The 14,319-nt window shown below is 35.2% G+C and overlaps 2 protein-coding genes across 3 annotated transcripts; one reads left to right on the top strand and one right to left on the bottom strand.

Annotated features, from left to right (window-relative positions):
- The first annotated feature begins 1,057 nt into the window (after positions 1–1,057).
- LOC141817123 (uncharacterized) lies at positions 1,058–3,544 on the top strand. Its single transcript, XM_074704802.1, has one exon. It carries the CDS (start codon positions 1,058–1,060, stop codon positions 3,542–3,544), a length of 2,487 nt encoding a protein of 828 aa, XP_074560903.1.
- A 1,886-nt stretch (positions 3,545–5,430) lies between these two features.
- On the bottom strand, positions 5,431–8,842 carry LOC141817122 (deSI-like protein At4g17486). 2 transcript variants are annotated; one of them, XM_074704801.1, is made up of 4 exons: positions 8,549–8,842; positions 7,520–7,807; positions 7,358–7,438; positions 5,431–5,757 (listed from the first exon to the last, which is right to left on the bottom strand). In XM_074704801.1, the coding sequence occupies exons 1-4, from the start codon at positions 8,709–8,711 to the stop codon at positions 5,621–5,623; spliced, it is 669 nt and encodes a 222-aa protein (XP_074560902.1). In that variant the 5' UTR covers positions 8,712–8,842; the 3' UTR covers positions 5,431–5,620. The 2 variants fall into 2 exon arrangements, with proteins under 2 accessions (XP_074560902.1, XP_074560901.1); XM_074704800.1 differs by having other exon boundaries at positions 5,431–5,760; positions 8,549–8,839.
- Positions 8,843–14,319: the final 5,477 nt, after the last annotated feature.

Below are 14,319 nucleotides of genomic sequence, written 5' to 3'. Positions count from 1 at the left end.
ACTGTCGATACTTGTAGCTTCATGTTGTATATCTTTACTTATAGACCTTGTTATGATACCTATAGGAATTAATATGTTTCATATTAGAAGTTGATTTAGGTTGATATAAACTTAGAATTGAACAATTATGGTAAAAAGAAATAAAGTGAAATAATAAAAATGTTAAATGGAGAATATTAAAAAGTGAAAACTCTGAGTCTAGTATTATACTAGAGTACTTAGTCGCCCATAGTGTTGATGTGGTACCTGTGATTAGGATTTACTTGCGTGTTGATACTATATTATTGTATTCCACCGATGAGGGATTTTAGTATGTACGTCAGATAAAGTATGATATTATTACACTCTAAGGATACTAGTTTCAATGATTCACTTCTTAGTAGATTGATTGATAGATGACTTATTATATTGATGTCATTGTTGACATTTATACATGATACATATATCATCAATCACATTTATTCACTCTTGTCATTTATACAGAATGATTAAACAATAATAATTAAAAATTATCTTAATTGGTAATAAAGATGATGATAATTTATGAATGATAATATCAACTCTAAATATCGATACAATTAAAAAAATATTATTATATATATATAAGTCAAAGAATCAAAAGAAATAATTCATTTTGTAATATGAAATTATGATGTTCCTTATTTCCTTGACCTCCCAAATAAGATTAAACTCATTTATATCTATTACTTAGAAATTTATGTTATTATTTATTGTCCTTGCTCTCCGATTTTGCAAGCACATATACCATTTTTTATATTATAGTTTGGTTTTAGTTGATTTATGTAATTGCTCAAAAATCTCACAGCAGCCAGAGCCACTGTGGGTGGGTTATTGTTGGAGTAGCCCGAGGCTCTTTTTTCATTCCCCTTCCTTGTTGTTCTAATCGGAGGTATATTTCACCGATTTATATTAGGATGGATAAATGGTTGATAATTATTGATTTGTAGGTAATTGATTGGGATTAATTATGATTTATTGTATTTTGAGTTGTTTGTGTTTTATATTTCTTGCTTTTTTTCTTTTTCAGAATTAGATGATGGGGAAGAATAAAACTCTACATTCATTTTTCAAGAGAAAAAGAGATGAGATGGACTCAGAAGAACAAGTAGATGCTTCTTTTCCTCAAGTGCACGAGTCTGATGAAATTTCTCCCATTATTTCACCATCAAATATTGATACTGAGAATCCAGAAAAACAAGAAGAAGTATCCAACAGAGGTGAAGTGATATTTAGAGGAATTGAATTTCTAGAAAGAGATCCTGGACTAAGACCACAAATTTGGGAATATCCAATAAATCAAAGGGATGAAGTTCGCAGGGCTTACTTGAAATTAGGTCCTATGCAACCACAATTGGATGAGTATAAACCATCTGGTCCACCAGGGCATAAACGCAGGTTTCAATATTCATGGTTTAAGCAATATCCATCTTGGTTGGAATATTCTGTGAACAAAGATTGTGCCTATTGCTTTGTTTGCTTTCTTTTTAGTAGCAATTTGAATAAGAGATCGGGATTTGATGTCTTCACTGTACAAGGTTATTCTGATTGGAAAAGAGTGCGTAATGGAAAGAAATGTGCATTTCTAACTCATGTTGGCTCTAGTCCTTGTTCTGATCATAACAATGCTTTGAGATCTTGTCAGGATTTGTTGAACCAATCTGGGCATGTGGAAAACATCATCAATGTGCACACCAATGAAGAAAGAGAAAAGAATCGCTTAAGGTTAAAAGTTTCAGTTGCTGCTGTCAGATGGCTTACTTTTCAAGGTTGTGCTTTTCGAGGTCATAATGAGTCAATTCAGTCAAGGAATCGGGGGAATTTTCTGCAGTTAGTGAAACTTTTGGCTGAATTCAATCCTGAAGTTGAAAAGGTTGTCATGGAAAATGCTCCAGGTAATTCTAAATACACTTCACCTGATATTCAAAAAGAAATTTTGAGTATTTATGCTGTTGCAGTACGTAAGCATATCCGAGATGAAATTGGAGACTCTAAGTTCTCTATCATTGTTGATGAAACTTGTGATGTTGCAAAAAGAGAGCAAATGGCTTTAGTGCTTAGATTTGTTGATGGAGCTGGAGTTTTGCAGGAAAGGTTTTTTGATGTAATACATGTCAAAAACACTAAAGCTATGACGTTGAAGGATGAATTATGTTCTGTTCTACGCAATCATTCTTTGGATATTAAGAATCTTCGAGGTCAAGGATATGATGGGAGCAGTAATATGAAGGGAGAATTGAATGGATTGCAAGCTCTTTTTCTCAGAGAATGTCCTTATGCTTATTATGTGCATTGTTATGCTCACCGTTTACAGCTTGCTCTAGTTGCTGCTTCAAATGATGTGGTTCCAGTGTGTCAGTTTTTTCAGAAACTTTTGTTCATTGTGAACACTGTGGACTCATCTGCAAAACGTCATGATGAACTCCGAGACTCTCAAGTAATTGAGCTAGCTCACTTATTAGCTATTGGTGAACTTGAAACAGGTCAAGGAGCAAATCAGGTTGGTTCACTCCAACGACCAGGTGACACTAGGTGGGGTTCTCACCTAAATTCTATTTCTAGCCTTATGAATATGTTTAATGCAGTAAGTTCTGTTCTTCAAAATATTGCTGCTGATGGATCATCTGGTTCAATTCGTGCTGATGGAGATACTGCTTTTGGTTATCTTGTGTCTTTTGAGTTTGTGTTTATCTTGTGCTTGATGAAGGAAGTATTGGGAATTACAGATATGCTTTGTCAAGCATTACAAACGAAGACACAGGATATAGTAAATGCTATTCGTATAGTAGCATCTACAAAACAACTTCTCCAAAATATGAGGGAAGATGGATGGAACTGTTTTTTCATGAAAGTTAAAGAGTTCTGTGAAGAGCATGACATTGATGTTCCCGATATGGAACAAACTTATATTCTACGTGGTGGACGTGCACGTCGGCAGCCTGATTATTTTACTAATGAACGATTCTTTCGAATTGAAGTTTTCTTGGTTACAATAGATACTCAGTTACAGGAATTGAATTACAAGTTCAATGAGAAGGTAATGGATCTTTTATCTATTATGACTACTTTAGTTCCAAGAAATGAGTTTAAATCCTTTAATGCTGGAGAGATATGCAAAATGGTGGAAAAATATTATCCAGAGGATTTCAGCCTACAAGATAGGTATGTGCTAGAGAATCAGTTGAATCATTTTGTTTTGGATATTTCTCAAGATGCTGAGTTGAGAAAGATTGGGACAATTACAGAGTTGTGTCGATGTTTGGTTGAAACTAGTAGACATACTGCTTATAACTTGGTTGACAGATTGCTTCGTCTACTTGTTACTCTTCCAGTTTCCACAGCTAGTGCTGAGCGAGCATTTTCTGCTTTGAAGATTATTAAGACAAGATTACGCAGTAAGATGGAAGATGGGTTTCTTAGCAATAGTTTGCTTGTATACATAGAAGGTGGAATTGCAGAAAAATATGATTATGATGATGTAATTCAAGACTTCAAGAATTTGAAGACACGAAGAGTTGATCTTTAAGCATTTCTTAGATAATTATTTACTTTTTATTATAATCTAAATATATTTATTATTTTTTTATCAATTTGTTAAAAAAAATTGGCCCACCCTTCAGAAGAATCCTGGCTCCGCCCTGATGTTGAAGTTAACCCCTTCCATGATGTTTGAAATCAAGTTGCGAGGAGTAATCATTTCTAATGAGATTTACATCTCAAAGTGGACATTTCTAAATTTGAAGAAGGATTCATCCTAAAATCCGTTCATAGTCAATTGCTTACCTGCATTGAGCGACTCTTTGATTACAAGGATGTTTTCCAATGACAAACGTAGGTGAAAACATCTTAAGCATCAAAGAGCTCATGAAGGCAAGCCAAAGATTAGAACATAAGAGAAAATGAAGAAAGAACATCAAGAAGTTCTTGTCATATAACTAATTACATGGCATTTGCCTCAAACTTTATTTATCTCTAAAGAACTATTTCATTAGAGTATACATAGAGGAATTGTCTCACCATGTGATGATTTATGGAACTTTTGTATTGATAGAACAAACCATAGCATGCTATCTTGATCAACCAAGTCAAGGGATAACTAATGTTGTTAGTATTATTCAACCTTATTATTCTTATGATTATATTTCAAGTTAGATACAAAGGACAATTCAAGGAAAAAAAAGGCTCGACGAACCGATCTTTTAATCATGGGAATGACTTTAGGTGGGAGAGTGCTTCACCAAGCTCAGAGTTCCCCAACAATAAGGCTTTTTCATTTTCAAGCTTAACAAGCCTATTACAATCAAGAGACCTTTTTTGGATTATGCTTTAATGCAAAAGGTATGTCATGTTGCTTTGGATTGCCCTAATAAAACAGGTTTTCACTATTGTAGAAGAATCTATAGATAATGTGCCTCCAAAGCATGACGAAGAGATTGAGTATAGCACATAGATGAATTTGGAGAAGGGGGTGAGGAGCTTTAGACTATTAGATGGTCATTGAACTTGGAGAAGGAACCTAATGGCAAGCAACCCCTTGTATTGCTTATGATATTATATCTTTGGTTTTGTTTTTAAGGTAAGAATTGTAATAGTGTTGTTATTGCTTATGTAGAGGTTTGATTGTTGGGATTATAATCAAAGTTTCACATTGAAAATATATGACAGAGATCATAAATTTATAAGTTGAAAGATATCTGCATTGGAATGAGAACTTTTGAGTAAAGTTCAACAATAAAATCATGAAAATTTAATATCAAAGTAGACAATATCATACCATTATTTCATCATTCTAACATTAACTATCTAGAACTTGATCATATCTTGTGATTTAAGGTATGTCCAACTTGTGTTTATGTTACACAAGCTTACAATGGACTATAAGTTGAATAAGAGAGACAACCTAGACAATGTCAATCTTTAGTTGACTAGACAATGTCAATCTTTAATTGACTGAGTATATTAGTTGTTAATCAACTTTAGAGTATTTTCAACATAAATGGATTATTTATTTGTATGGTTCTTTAAATAATTTTTTATAATTTTTAAAACTTATTATTATTCTTAAAATTTTAATAGGTGCTACCGTATTTAGGTATAACAAAGATTAAATGGCTATTAACAAAAATTGAAAGTCATCCCTAAATTTTAAAATCAACAAAGGAATGCCCATTTTATTTATTTTTTTATTAAAAGGGAATGTAAAACATGATTTACTTGATATGAAACTCAATTTATTAGCAAAATAGGTTAGTTTCCCATGATTATGTTTTTTAAAAAAAAATTATCAACATCAATCTTTTTATTATGTTAAATACTTTATAAATTTGAATTGTTTGTATATGAATAATTATTATGTTAAATATATATATTTATGTTTTGTAGAGGTAATTATTATAAATTTAAATTAAAACATTTATTGTTAAAACTAGTTGGCACACTGTAAGATGCATTAGAAAAGAATACAATTGTCAATATAACACCCAACACAAAAACCTCACTAGGTTAAGTCGCAAAAGAAGATAAGTATCAGCATCATAAATCTCAACCTTTTGGTTGCATAAGAAACAGAACCAACAAGGGAACTGCGAAGCAGGGCAAGAAGTCACATAAGTTCTCTAGCAAGTCTCAAATGCTGGTCATTCGCATCCACAAAATCATTGTTGGATCTCTTTAGAAGCTGATGGTTTGATTCTTCTTCATCAGTTTCCTCTCCCTTTGACGAATATGAATCTGATCCATCTTCTGCAATATTTAAGAATTATGATAACTCGACCAGATGGGAGAAGACACATTAGATAGAAAGTCTTCTCTAGTATGCTATATTAACAATAAACATTGTAGCTACTGAAGTAATTCCAAACTTTCTGTACAATAAGAAAATTAAAAGTAACACGTTACATAATGACAGAAAAACAGTGTTAGTTTAAGAGAAGGTAGAAAAAACTGCATATCCCATGTTCTAAATAATTGATAATATTTGTTGCTTTCAACATCAAATTCAACTTCTTTTATGTTTCATAAGATGGGCAACACCTGACAAGTCCTCAAAACAATCATGGTTGTTCAAAGTACTACTACAAAATAAAATACTTTTGAAGTGTGCCAAAGTTCTTGATAAATTTGTTCATGAAAAAATTAATGGGTTATCAAGAGTATCAGAAAAAAGCATAATCAAAACATGAAGGTGAAATATCAGTTGTGTTTGAAATAAATTTACATCCAATTTTGAATCATGTAAAAGTCACAAAATCTAAAGTCTAAAACTCACTAGAATCCCTTTCTTGAGTTCACCTACAGTAGGTCCAAGGAAGATGTTTAGAAATAACCCATGCTAGAAGTGATGCTATGATTTGGCAAGGTAGACTTGGAAATAGACAGATGAGAGTGATAGTCTATAATTGAGGCAGCAACGAGGAATATAGGATGTCCCACATAAATGGGTAGCAGAATAAAAAGTTTGAAGTCAGAGTAATAGAAAAAAAAATTGAATGAGAAGCAACAGAATGGCAAATGACCTTAAGATTTACTCAGGGCTGTGAATTTTCAGTTCCTCAAACAAACACAATTATAAATTCAAACCCAATTTGTTTGAAGGGATACACTTCCAGATGGGTACTTAGTCTGGATATATTACTAGGAATAATTATCTATCTAGTCATAATGCATAACAAACTGCACAACAAATTCTAGAATGACTAAAAAACAACTCCTATAAAACATATTACTATTCAGCTGTTTATTCCTTTGATACAAATCCATCTAGATAATTATTCTTTCCTCTTTAGTCATAACAATAACGTCTAGGATGTAAACATCAAAAGCTAAAATGTTCTTCCAACCTATCCAACGGAAACTTCAGTTTCTTTTTTTTAAGGATCTGTTTACTTAGAGAGAAAGGAAAAGAAATTGCATGTAAGGAGTAGAGAAGAGGAAGAAAGGTATGCATAATCTCTTCTCCATGTACTTCGAAAGATAGCTAATTATGAAGAATGAGGACTGATCGGTCTTGCTTTTTGTTCAATCCATCTCCTCCACCTTCTACCTCAATAAAGCTGGTCAAGCTACAAGGCTGTTCTTCTTGGTCACTACCTTGCTGGGGCTGATAGTGCTCGGACTGAGCTACAGCTGCAACAGGATGCTTGAGCAGTAACAACGACAACGTCCATGGGGTTATCAAGCGAGGTGGTGCTCTGTCTGAACCTTATCTTCCCTCTGAATAACTAGTGGGTGACACAGACAAGCTAGTTATATATATATATATATGATCCAACTATTAGACTGGTCATATGATCTTGAATCATTTAATGAGTAAAAAAAGTAGGAAGATTTTCAAACTCACCAGAATAAGCTGGATGAACTGGTAATTGTCCAACTGCTGTGGCCCGAATGTTCTCAGGGAGAATGCAGTCAAAAAATGATCCTGAAAATTCCTAATCACTGTGCAAATTAATATACACATAGTTTCCAAAACCCGAAGGTATTTTTCAAGGAAAATACTAACCTAGTCTGGCAAGTCTATTCACCCATCCTGGAATAGGTTTTCCTGTCATACTTCTACAAACTTCATCTGTGAAATGATTGCAGTTTTTGGTGATCAAATGGTAGGTGTCACCATGATATTTCCCAGTAAGATCTTCAAGAAATGAGTGGAATTCTGAAAGGGACATGTCAGTAGTGCCCAGACACACAGACCGCCTGAAGACAAAACCAGGACAGCTTTTTGGTTCCACCTCAAATACTCCACTGGTTGGATAATCATGTGCTCCAAATCCATACTCCATACCATGAACTACAAGCAAAAGTAAACTTAATGGTTGGTAATAGCGTAGAAGATGAAACAATGGGCACGAAAAGCAAAATAAAACCATCATGCTATATGAAAGGTTTAGTGTTGGAGATATTATGGGTACTGTATCATGATCAGATATTCATCAATAGTGTGTAGCGTAAAGTTTTGAACTAGAAAATTGACAAACTAACCTAAAGAGATTTGCATAGAAAGAGCAGTAAGCAAGACAGTCGAAAAAACAACAGTGAATTCCCACAGTAAAGTATTTGCTAATATTATTATCCTGGATAGACCATCTTTGTTGTTCAGTGCAATTAACAAGTTTGCCGGTATTGATAATATCCATCAAGATGGTGAAATACTAACTTAACAAGCTTATGTTGTAGATCAACTTCGAATCAGAATGCCTGTGATGTTCGTCGACATGTAGATGTTAAGACAAATCTAACTAATCCAAACCTAATTGTGAGGCTCGTCCATTTAGTTATCATGATAAAGATCAAATCAAAAGTAGATAAAATCCTTCTAGAAACTACTAACAAAAAAGCTCATTGCTCGCAAGAATTGCAGGAGAAACTAAAACAATAATATCACAGAAATCAGTTATTTGTAACAACGAAAAGTAGACATGCAATGAACAAATAAGCAAGATAGCTTGAATTTAATCTCGATCCCCACCAAAGTTGCAAAAAAGACCAGCACAAAACAAAAGAAGAAAGAAAAAGAATAAACAAATAGCACCTTCGATCCCAGAATGAAAAACACCAAGCCCGAACCAATAGAGGTACTTGTTCACCGACGTCAAATCGTAGACATTCAGGTAAAGAAACGTCCGGCTGGCTCCATCGCCGCTCTCATTGCCCATCCCCCTCGAAGAAGTGGATTTGGACAGGATCGGAGGCATGTCCGTCAAATCGGACCGGTGAAAGTCGAAAGGAGCCGTCTCCGACCACTTCTCCTTGCTCGCGTCTCCACGGCGAGGGAAGCGCCGTCTTCGAGCACGAGAAAGAGAGAGAGAAAGAGAGATTTGTTTTCTTTCCCTTTCCCCCTTCTGCAGGAGAGCTGTCGATTTTCCTTCGGGAAGAGTCGCAAGATCCCCCGTCTCGCCCGCGCCACGGACGGATATTCAAGATGATTCTTGTGTCAGTGACGTGTGGGTTCCACCGAAGCGATCGAGTTGGGGGGCCACACTGGTCCGATGGTGTCAGTGTTCGGTGTTGGGAAGATGACAGAAGATGCGCGTTACCGGAAGAAGGCTAGCGAAGGTTACTTGAAGCCGAGGAGGGGAAAGCCGTGATCGAAGGAAAATGCCCAAAAATCTGCCCAACCGTCTGATCACGGGAGACGGAGGAAAGCCTGCGACCTAAAGGAAAGAAAGATAAATCGTTTGGGAAAGAAAGAAAGAAAGAAAGAAAGAACAAACAAACCGTCTCCATCCTCAACTTGCGGCTAGTCCACGGCTGCTACTCACAAGCAGGACATGAGCTTCATTTTTGAGCTCGTCACAAGCTTACGAGCGTTCGCCATAGGCAACAATGAGTGACGTGGCGGTAGCCGTGTGGGCCACGTGGTAGGTTAAGAATTTTGTCGACGTGTAGATCCCGATCCACTCGTCACAAGCTTACGAGTGCTCGCCACGAGCAACAATAAGTGATGTGGCGGTAGCAGTGGGGACCACGTGGCAGGTCTAGAATTCGGTACGTAGATCCTGATCGGCTTGACACAGGTGATCGCCACAGGGAATAATAAGTCATGTGGCGGTAGCCATAGGAGCCACGTGGCAAGTAAGGTAGAGGGAGGTAGTAATATATTAATAATAAATACGTAATTACCAATGCATCCGTAATTAGTGTGAAATAATAAATTAAACAATCAAAGTAAATTCATACATAAGAGATCACGATATAAACACTAACTAGAATTCTATTTTGAACGAAATGTGAATGGGAAAAGATGAATATGAAGAGACTTTATTGTAAATGGGAGTCTTTATTTCATAGTGAAATTTTATGGCTATGAAGTTGGTTTATAATAAATCACAGCCATTAAAGTTGTGAACATATATGGAGGAGAGACTCTCTCTCATATCGTAAATCTGTAGGAGGTACAAATTCAGAATCCAAATTACACTAAACTAAAGTCAAGTCATGTGGAAGTACAACATACACGCGTCGAATGTCGAGCCGATCAAAATAAAATGTGCCCGAGTGAATCAATCAATACTTGCTAAGTATGTAATAGATGTATTAATGTATTAATTTGGATGATTAATAGTGAATCTATAACAGTCGACTATTGAATGGCCGACGATTAACATTTCAAGCTGGGCAAGTAAAGGCAGTAAACGACCATTAATCGGCTATTGAATGTTGCCAAGGATTGATGCTCCTATATAAGAAGGTCATGATCTTGAACAGAAGAGAGCAAATAAAAAGTTATAGAATCTATCTACCTTCGTTTGTTCCCCTCATTCACTCTTTTGATGATAGTGTTGGAGTACTTACTCGATTTGCCACGAACAACCAGTGTTTGGTTGTGTATGTAGTTGTGTCATTATATCCTAGGAAATAGATGTCCAACATCACCTTGAAACACAGCTAGAGGAGACAAATCTATTTTAAAGAAACTAGATCAAATGTAGGTCTTAGTATCTTTCTCTCCCGATTAGACACTCAAGCAACAACAAACAGCTCAAACTTAACAATCTCAGTAGTCGGGCAACGTAACCACTCAACATCCACTTGAGAGCACTCGATGTTAACTCAGAGTCACTCAGCCAAGCCAGTACTTGGCAAGCTTGGCACTCTGCCAGCTCGGCTCGGCACTCAACCAGATTAATTGGGTACTCAATAACTCAGCTTAGCTCAACACTCAGCTAGGTCAGGCTCGACACTCAGCTAGGTCGAACTCGACCTAGATCAACACTCGGCTAGGTCGGACTCAGCTAGGTTGGACTCGACCAAGTGGGACTTGGCCAACTCGGTACTTGGCAGCTCAACTCAATTCAACAATACAAGGTAGTTCATCCTTCCCTACTTGGCAGTTTAAAATTATCAACTCAAGTTATCTTGACAAATAAGTCTGAATTTAATTTTTATATAATTTAATTTAATAAATTATGTATATCTCTGATAATATTTCCAACAATCTTAAAATAAAATTTTGTTCTATTGAGATAGTCACGAAAAATATTGAGAAGTAGGATGCTCAACTCGTGATGTCCCCTCTACCTCGATTAGAAATGTTCCAATCAATCATGGAGAAAAGCCAAAGAAGTTCACTGGGTTGAACTTCAAGCGGTGGCAACAAAAGATGTTCTTCTACTTGACCATGCTGAAACCTGCCCCAGTTCTTAACGGAATAAGCTTCCAAGTCGGTTGAGGATGCTACTAATGTCTAGACCATCAGTGCAGTGGAAGCATGGAACCATTCAAAGTTCTTATGTCGAAATTATATTCTTAATTACCTTGCTGACTCGTTGTATACTGTATATAGCATGAAGAGACAGTTAAGAAACTATGAAAGTCCCTGGACAAGAAATACAATATAGAGGATGCGGGGCCAAAAGATTTATTGTGGATCGATTCCTAGACTATAAGATAGTTGACTCCAAGATAGTGATCAATCAAGTCCAGGAGCTTCAGGTGATCTTACACATGCCCCAGGGCATAGTGCAGATGGTGGACGCATGATATTTTTCATGTAATAGCATTTTACAGGAACTCACGACCTACCATTCACCCCACCATGCACTTCCTTCCTATGTACCTAAATTTACGTCCCTCCATACTCATGGGGTCGGCTCTAGGGGTTGCTGAGGTAGCAGATCTACCTTTTTTTCAGATGATCTTTCACGAGATTCACTCGGAAAGCATGATGTTGAGTGAAACCTTCTAGATGTTGTTATCATTGAGAAGTTGTAACCCGCCTAAAAGGATTTCAAGAACTATCTGAAGCACAAGCGAAAGGAGATGAATGTTGAGGAACTCGTTATTAGACTTCACATTGAGAAAGACAATATAAGTTTAGAGAAGAAATTGTTCTCTTAGTCTACTATACAAGTCAACGTGGTCGAGTGTGGTCAAAATTTAAAATGGAAGAACTTCGGATCTATCAAAGTGGGACCCAAAGGAGGTATTAAAAAGAAACTCTATAAGAAATGCTACAACTGTGACTGAATCGATCACAAGTCCTCGGAATGCAAGAAGCCGAGGAAGAAGTGTGAGGCTAACCTAGTAGACAAAATCAAAGAGTCAGACATAGACCTCTGTGTTGTGATTTAAAATGAACTTGGTAGGTTCAAACTCAAGATAGTGGTGGATTGATACTGGTGCCACCCGATATGTGTGCTCCAACAAAGAGTTGTTGCACATTGTTCATGGGTAACTCAACAACCTCAGACATCAAGGATCAAGGAAAAATAGTGTTAAAGATGACCTCGGACAAGGAGCTGACTTTGAAGAATGTGTTTAATGTTCTAGAGATTCGAAAGAATATGATATCTAGATCACTTTTAAGGAAGCATGTCTTTCACATTATTTTTGAGTCGGACAGAGTTGTTCTATCCAAAAATAGAATGTTTGTAAGAAAGAGATATGTAACTGATGGGATGTTCAAGCTTAGTGTAATAGTCCATTAGGCCTAAGATTAATAAAAATAAAAGCTATTATGTTTAGATGTTTGAGTCTTTAATTTTATGGCATGGTAGACTAGGACATATTAACTACGATATGTTACGTAGATTAATTAACATGCAAAGTATATTTACATTCCACCTTGATCCAAAACACAAGTGTGAAACTTGTGTTGAAGCTAAAATGGCAAAGTCATCCTTTCAACATATTGAAAGAAGCAGTGAACCACTTGGCCTAATCCACACCGACGTATGTAACCTAAAAGAGGTACTGATACGTGATGAGAATAAGTACTTCATCATTTTTGTGGATGATAACATAAAATATTATTGTGTATCTTCTTCAAAGTAAGGATGAAGATATAGAGAAATTTATTCTCTATAAGAATGAAATTGAAAACAAACTTAATAAGAAGATTAAAGTGGTGTGAAATGATCGAGGCAATGAATATGAATCATCATTCATTGAGTTGTGTGTTGAACATGGGATCAAATATGAAATAACAACTCCATACTCCTCGATAAAATAGTATTGTCGAGTGAAAGAAAGGCACTCTAAAGAAGATGATAAATACTCTTTTATTAAGCTTTGGATTACCAGAATGCATATGGGGAAATTGTATTAATAAGTAATTATCTTTTAAATAAGGTGCCCCAAAAGAAAATAGATAAGAGCATTTATAAGTTATGGAATGGAAGACAACTATCCTTACAAATACTTGCTAATGTGGGGGTCTCTTGAATAAAAGTTTTGGTGTCTGATCTAAAAAGAATTAAGATAGGATCAAAGACAGTTGATTGCATATTTATTAGATATGTACATAATAGTAGTACTTATCAATTTTTTATGTATGAGTCTCAAGTATCGATGATACATAAGAACTCGATAATGGAATCGAGAAATGTCTCTTTCTTTAAACATGTATTTCCATGTAAGACCGAAGAGGAAGAAAGTTTCTCAAAATGGGCATATGAAGCATAAGAAGAAAAAGAAAAGAAATCAGTTAAGGTTGAGCTCAGACGAAGTAAAAGAACTCAAGTGGAAAAATTCTTTGGAATGGATTTATCACTTTCATGCTGGAAAGTGAACCCCAAAGATACTCAAAAGCTTCTTCAGAGGGACCTCAATCGAAAGAGACAATTATATTTGAAATTGACTCTATCTTGCAAAATCACACTTGAAAATTTATGGATCTTCCTCTAAGAAGTAAAACACTAGGTTGCAAGTGGATTTTCAAGAGGAAAATAATATCAGATAGCACAATTGATAAATACAAGACTAAATTGGTAATTAAAAATTACCGACAATGTAAAGACCTTAATTATTTTGATACGTATTCTCTAGTATCGAGAATAACTTTCATAAGAGTGTTGTTGGCAAATTGACACTCTATGAAATTTAGAAATACATTAAATAGATGTAAAGATAACTTTTATAAATAGAAATTTAGAATAGAAAATCTACATGAAGCAACCTGAAGGGTTTTCTACACCAGGACCGGAAAATAAGGTCTGTAAATTGGTAAAGTCATTATATGACTTAAAACAAATTCCAAAGTAGTGGCATGAGAAATTTGATAATGTCATGAAGAAAAGTAAATTTAAGATCAATAAATGTGATAAATGTGTCTATATAAAAGCCATAGAAAATAACTATCATTTTATGTCTTTATGTAGATGACAAACTTATCATTTAGAGCAATGATAAGATGATTAAATCCACTAAAGCTATGTTGAACTCAAGATTTGACATGAAAAACATAGGTTTAGTAGAAGTGCTTATAGGAATCAAAATTCTTAGAACATTAGAAGGACTTAAAATCAATCTCATTATGTAGACAAAATTTTTGAGAAATTCACCAAGGGTAATATTGCATTG

Source organism: Curcuma longa, unplaced genomic scaffold (genome assembly GCF_044706935.1).
Source record: "Curcuma longa cultivar G26 ecotype Majalengka, Jawa Barat unplaced genomic scaffold, ITB_CL_G26_1.1 contig_19373, whole genome shotgun sequence".
In the NCBI taxonomy this organism is placed as follows: domain Eukaryota; kingdom Viridiplantae; phylum Streptophyta; class Magnoliopsida; order Zingiberales; family Zingiberaceae; genus Curcuma; species Curcuma longa.
This window is presented reverse-complemented; position numbering and strand designations above follow the sequence as displayed.

Bases quoted from the DNA above. Each gene is read 5' to 3' on its own strand.
- LOC141817122 (XM_074704800.1), bottom strand. From the start codon at position 8,711: ATGCCTCCGATCCTGTCCAAATCCACTTCTTCGAGGGGGATGGGCAAT. The intron at 7,808-8,548 runs GTGCTATTTGTT...TTTTGCTTGTAG, and splicing joins TTTTCATTCTGGGATCGAAG to TTCATGGTATGGAGTATGGA. The intron at 5,761-7,357 runs GTGAGTTTGAAA...TAAATATTGCAG, and splicing joins AGTTCATCCAGCTTATTCTG to AAGATGGATCAGATTCATAT.
- LOC141817123 (XM_074704802.1), top strand. From the start codon at position 1,058: ATGGGGAAGAATAAAACTCTACATTCATTTTTCAAGAGAAAAAGAGAT.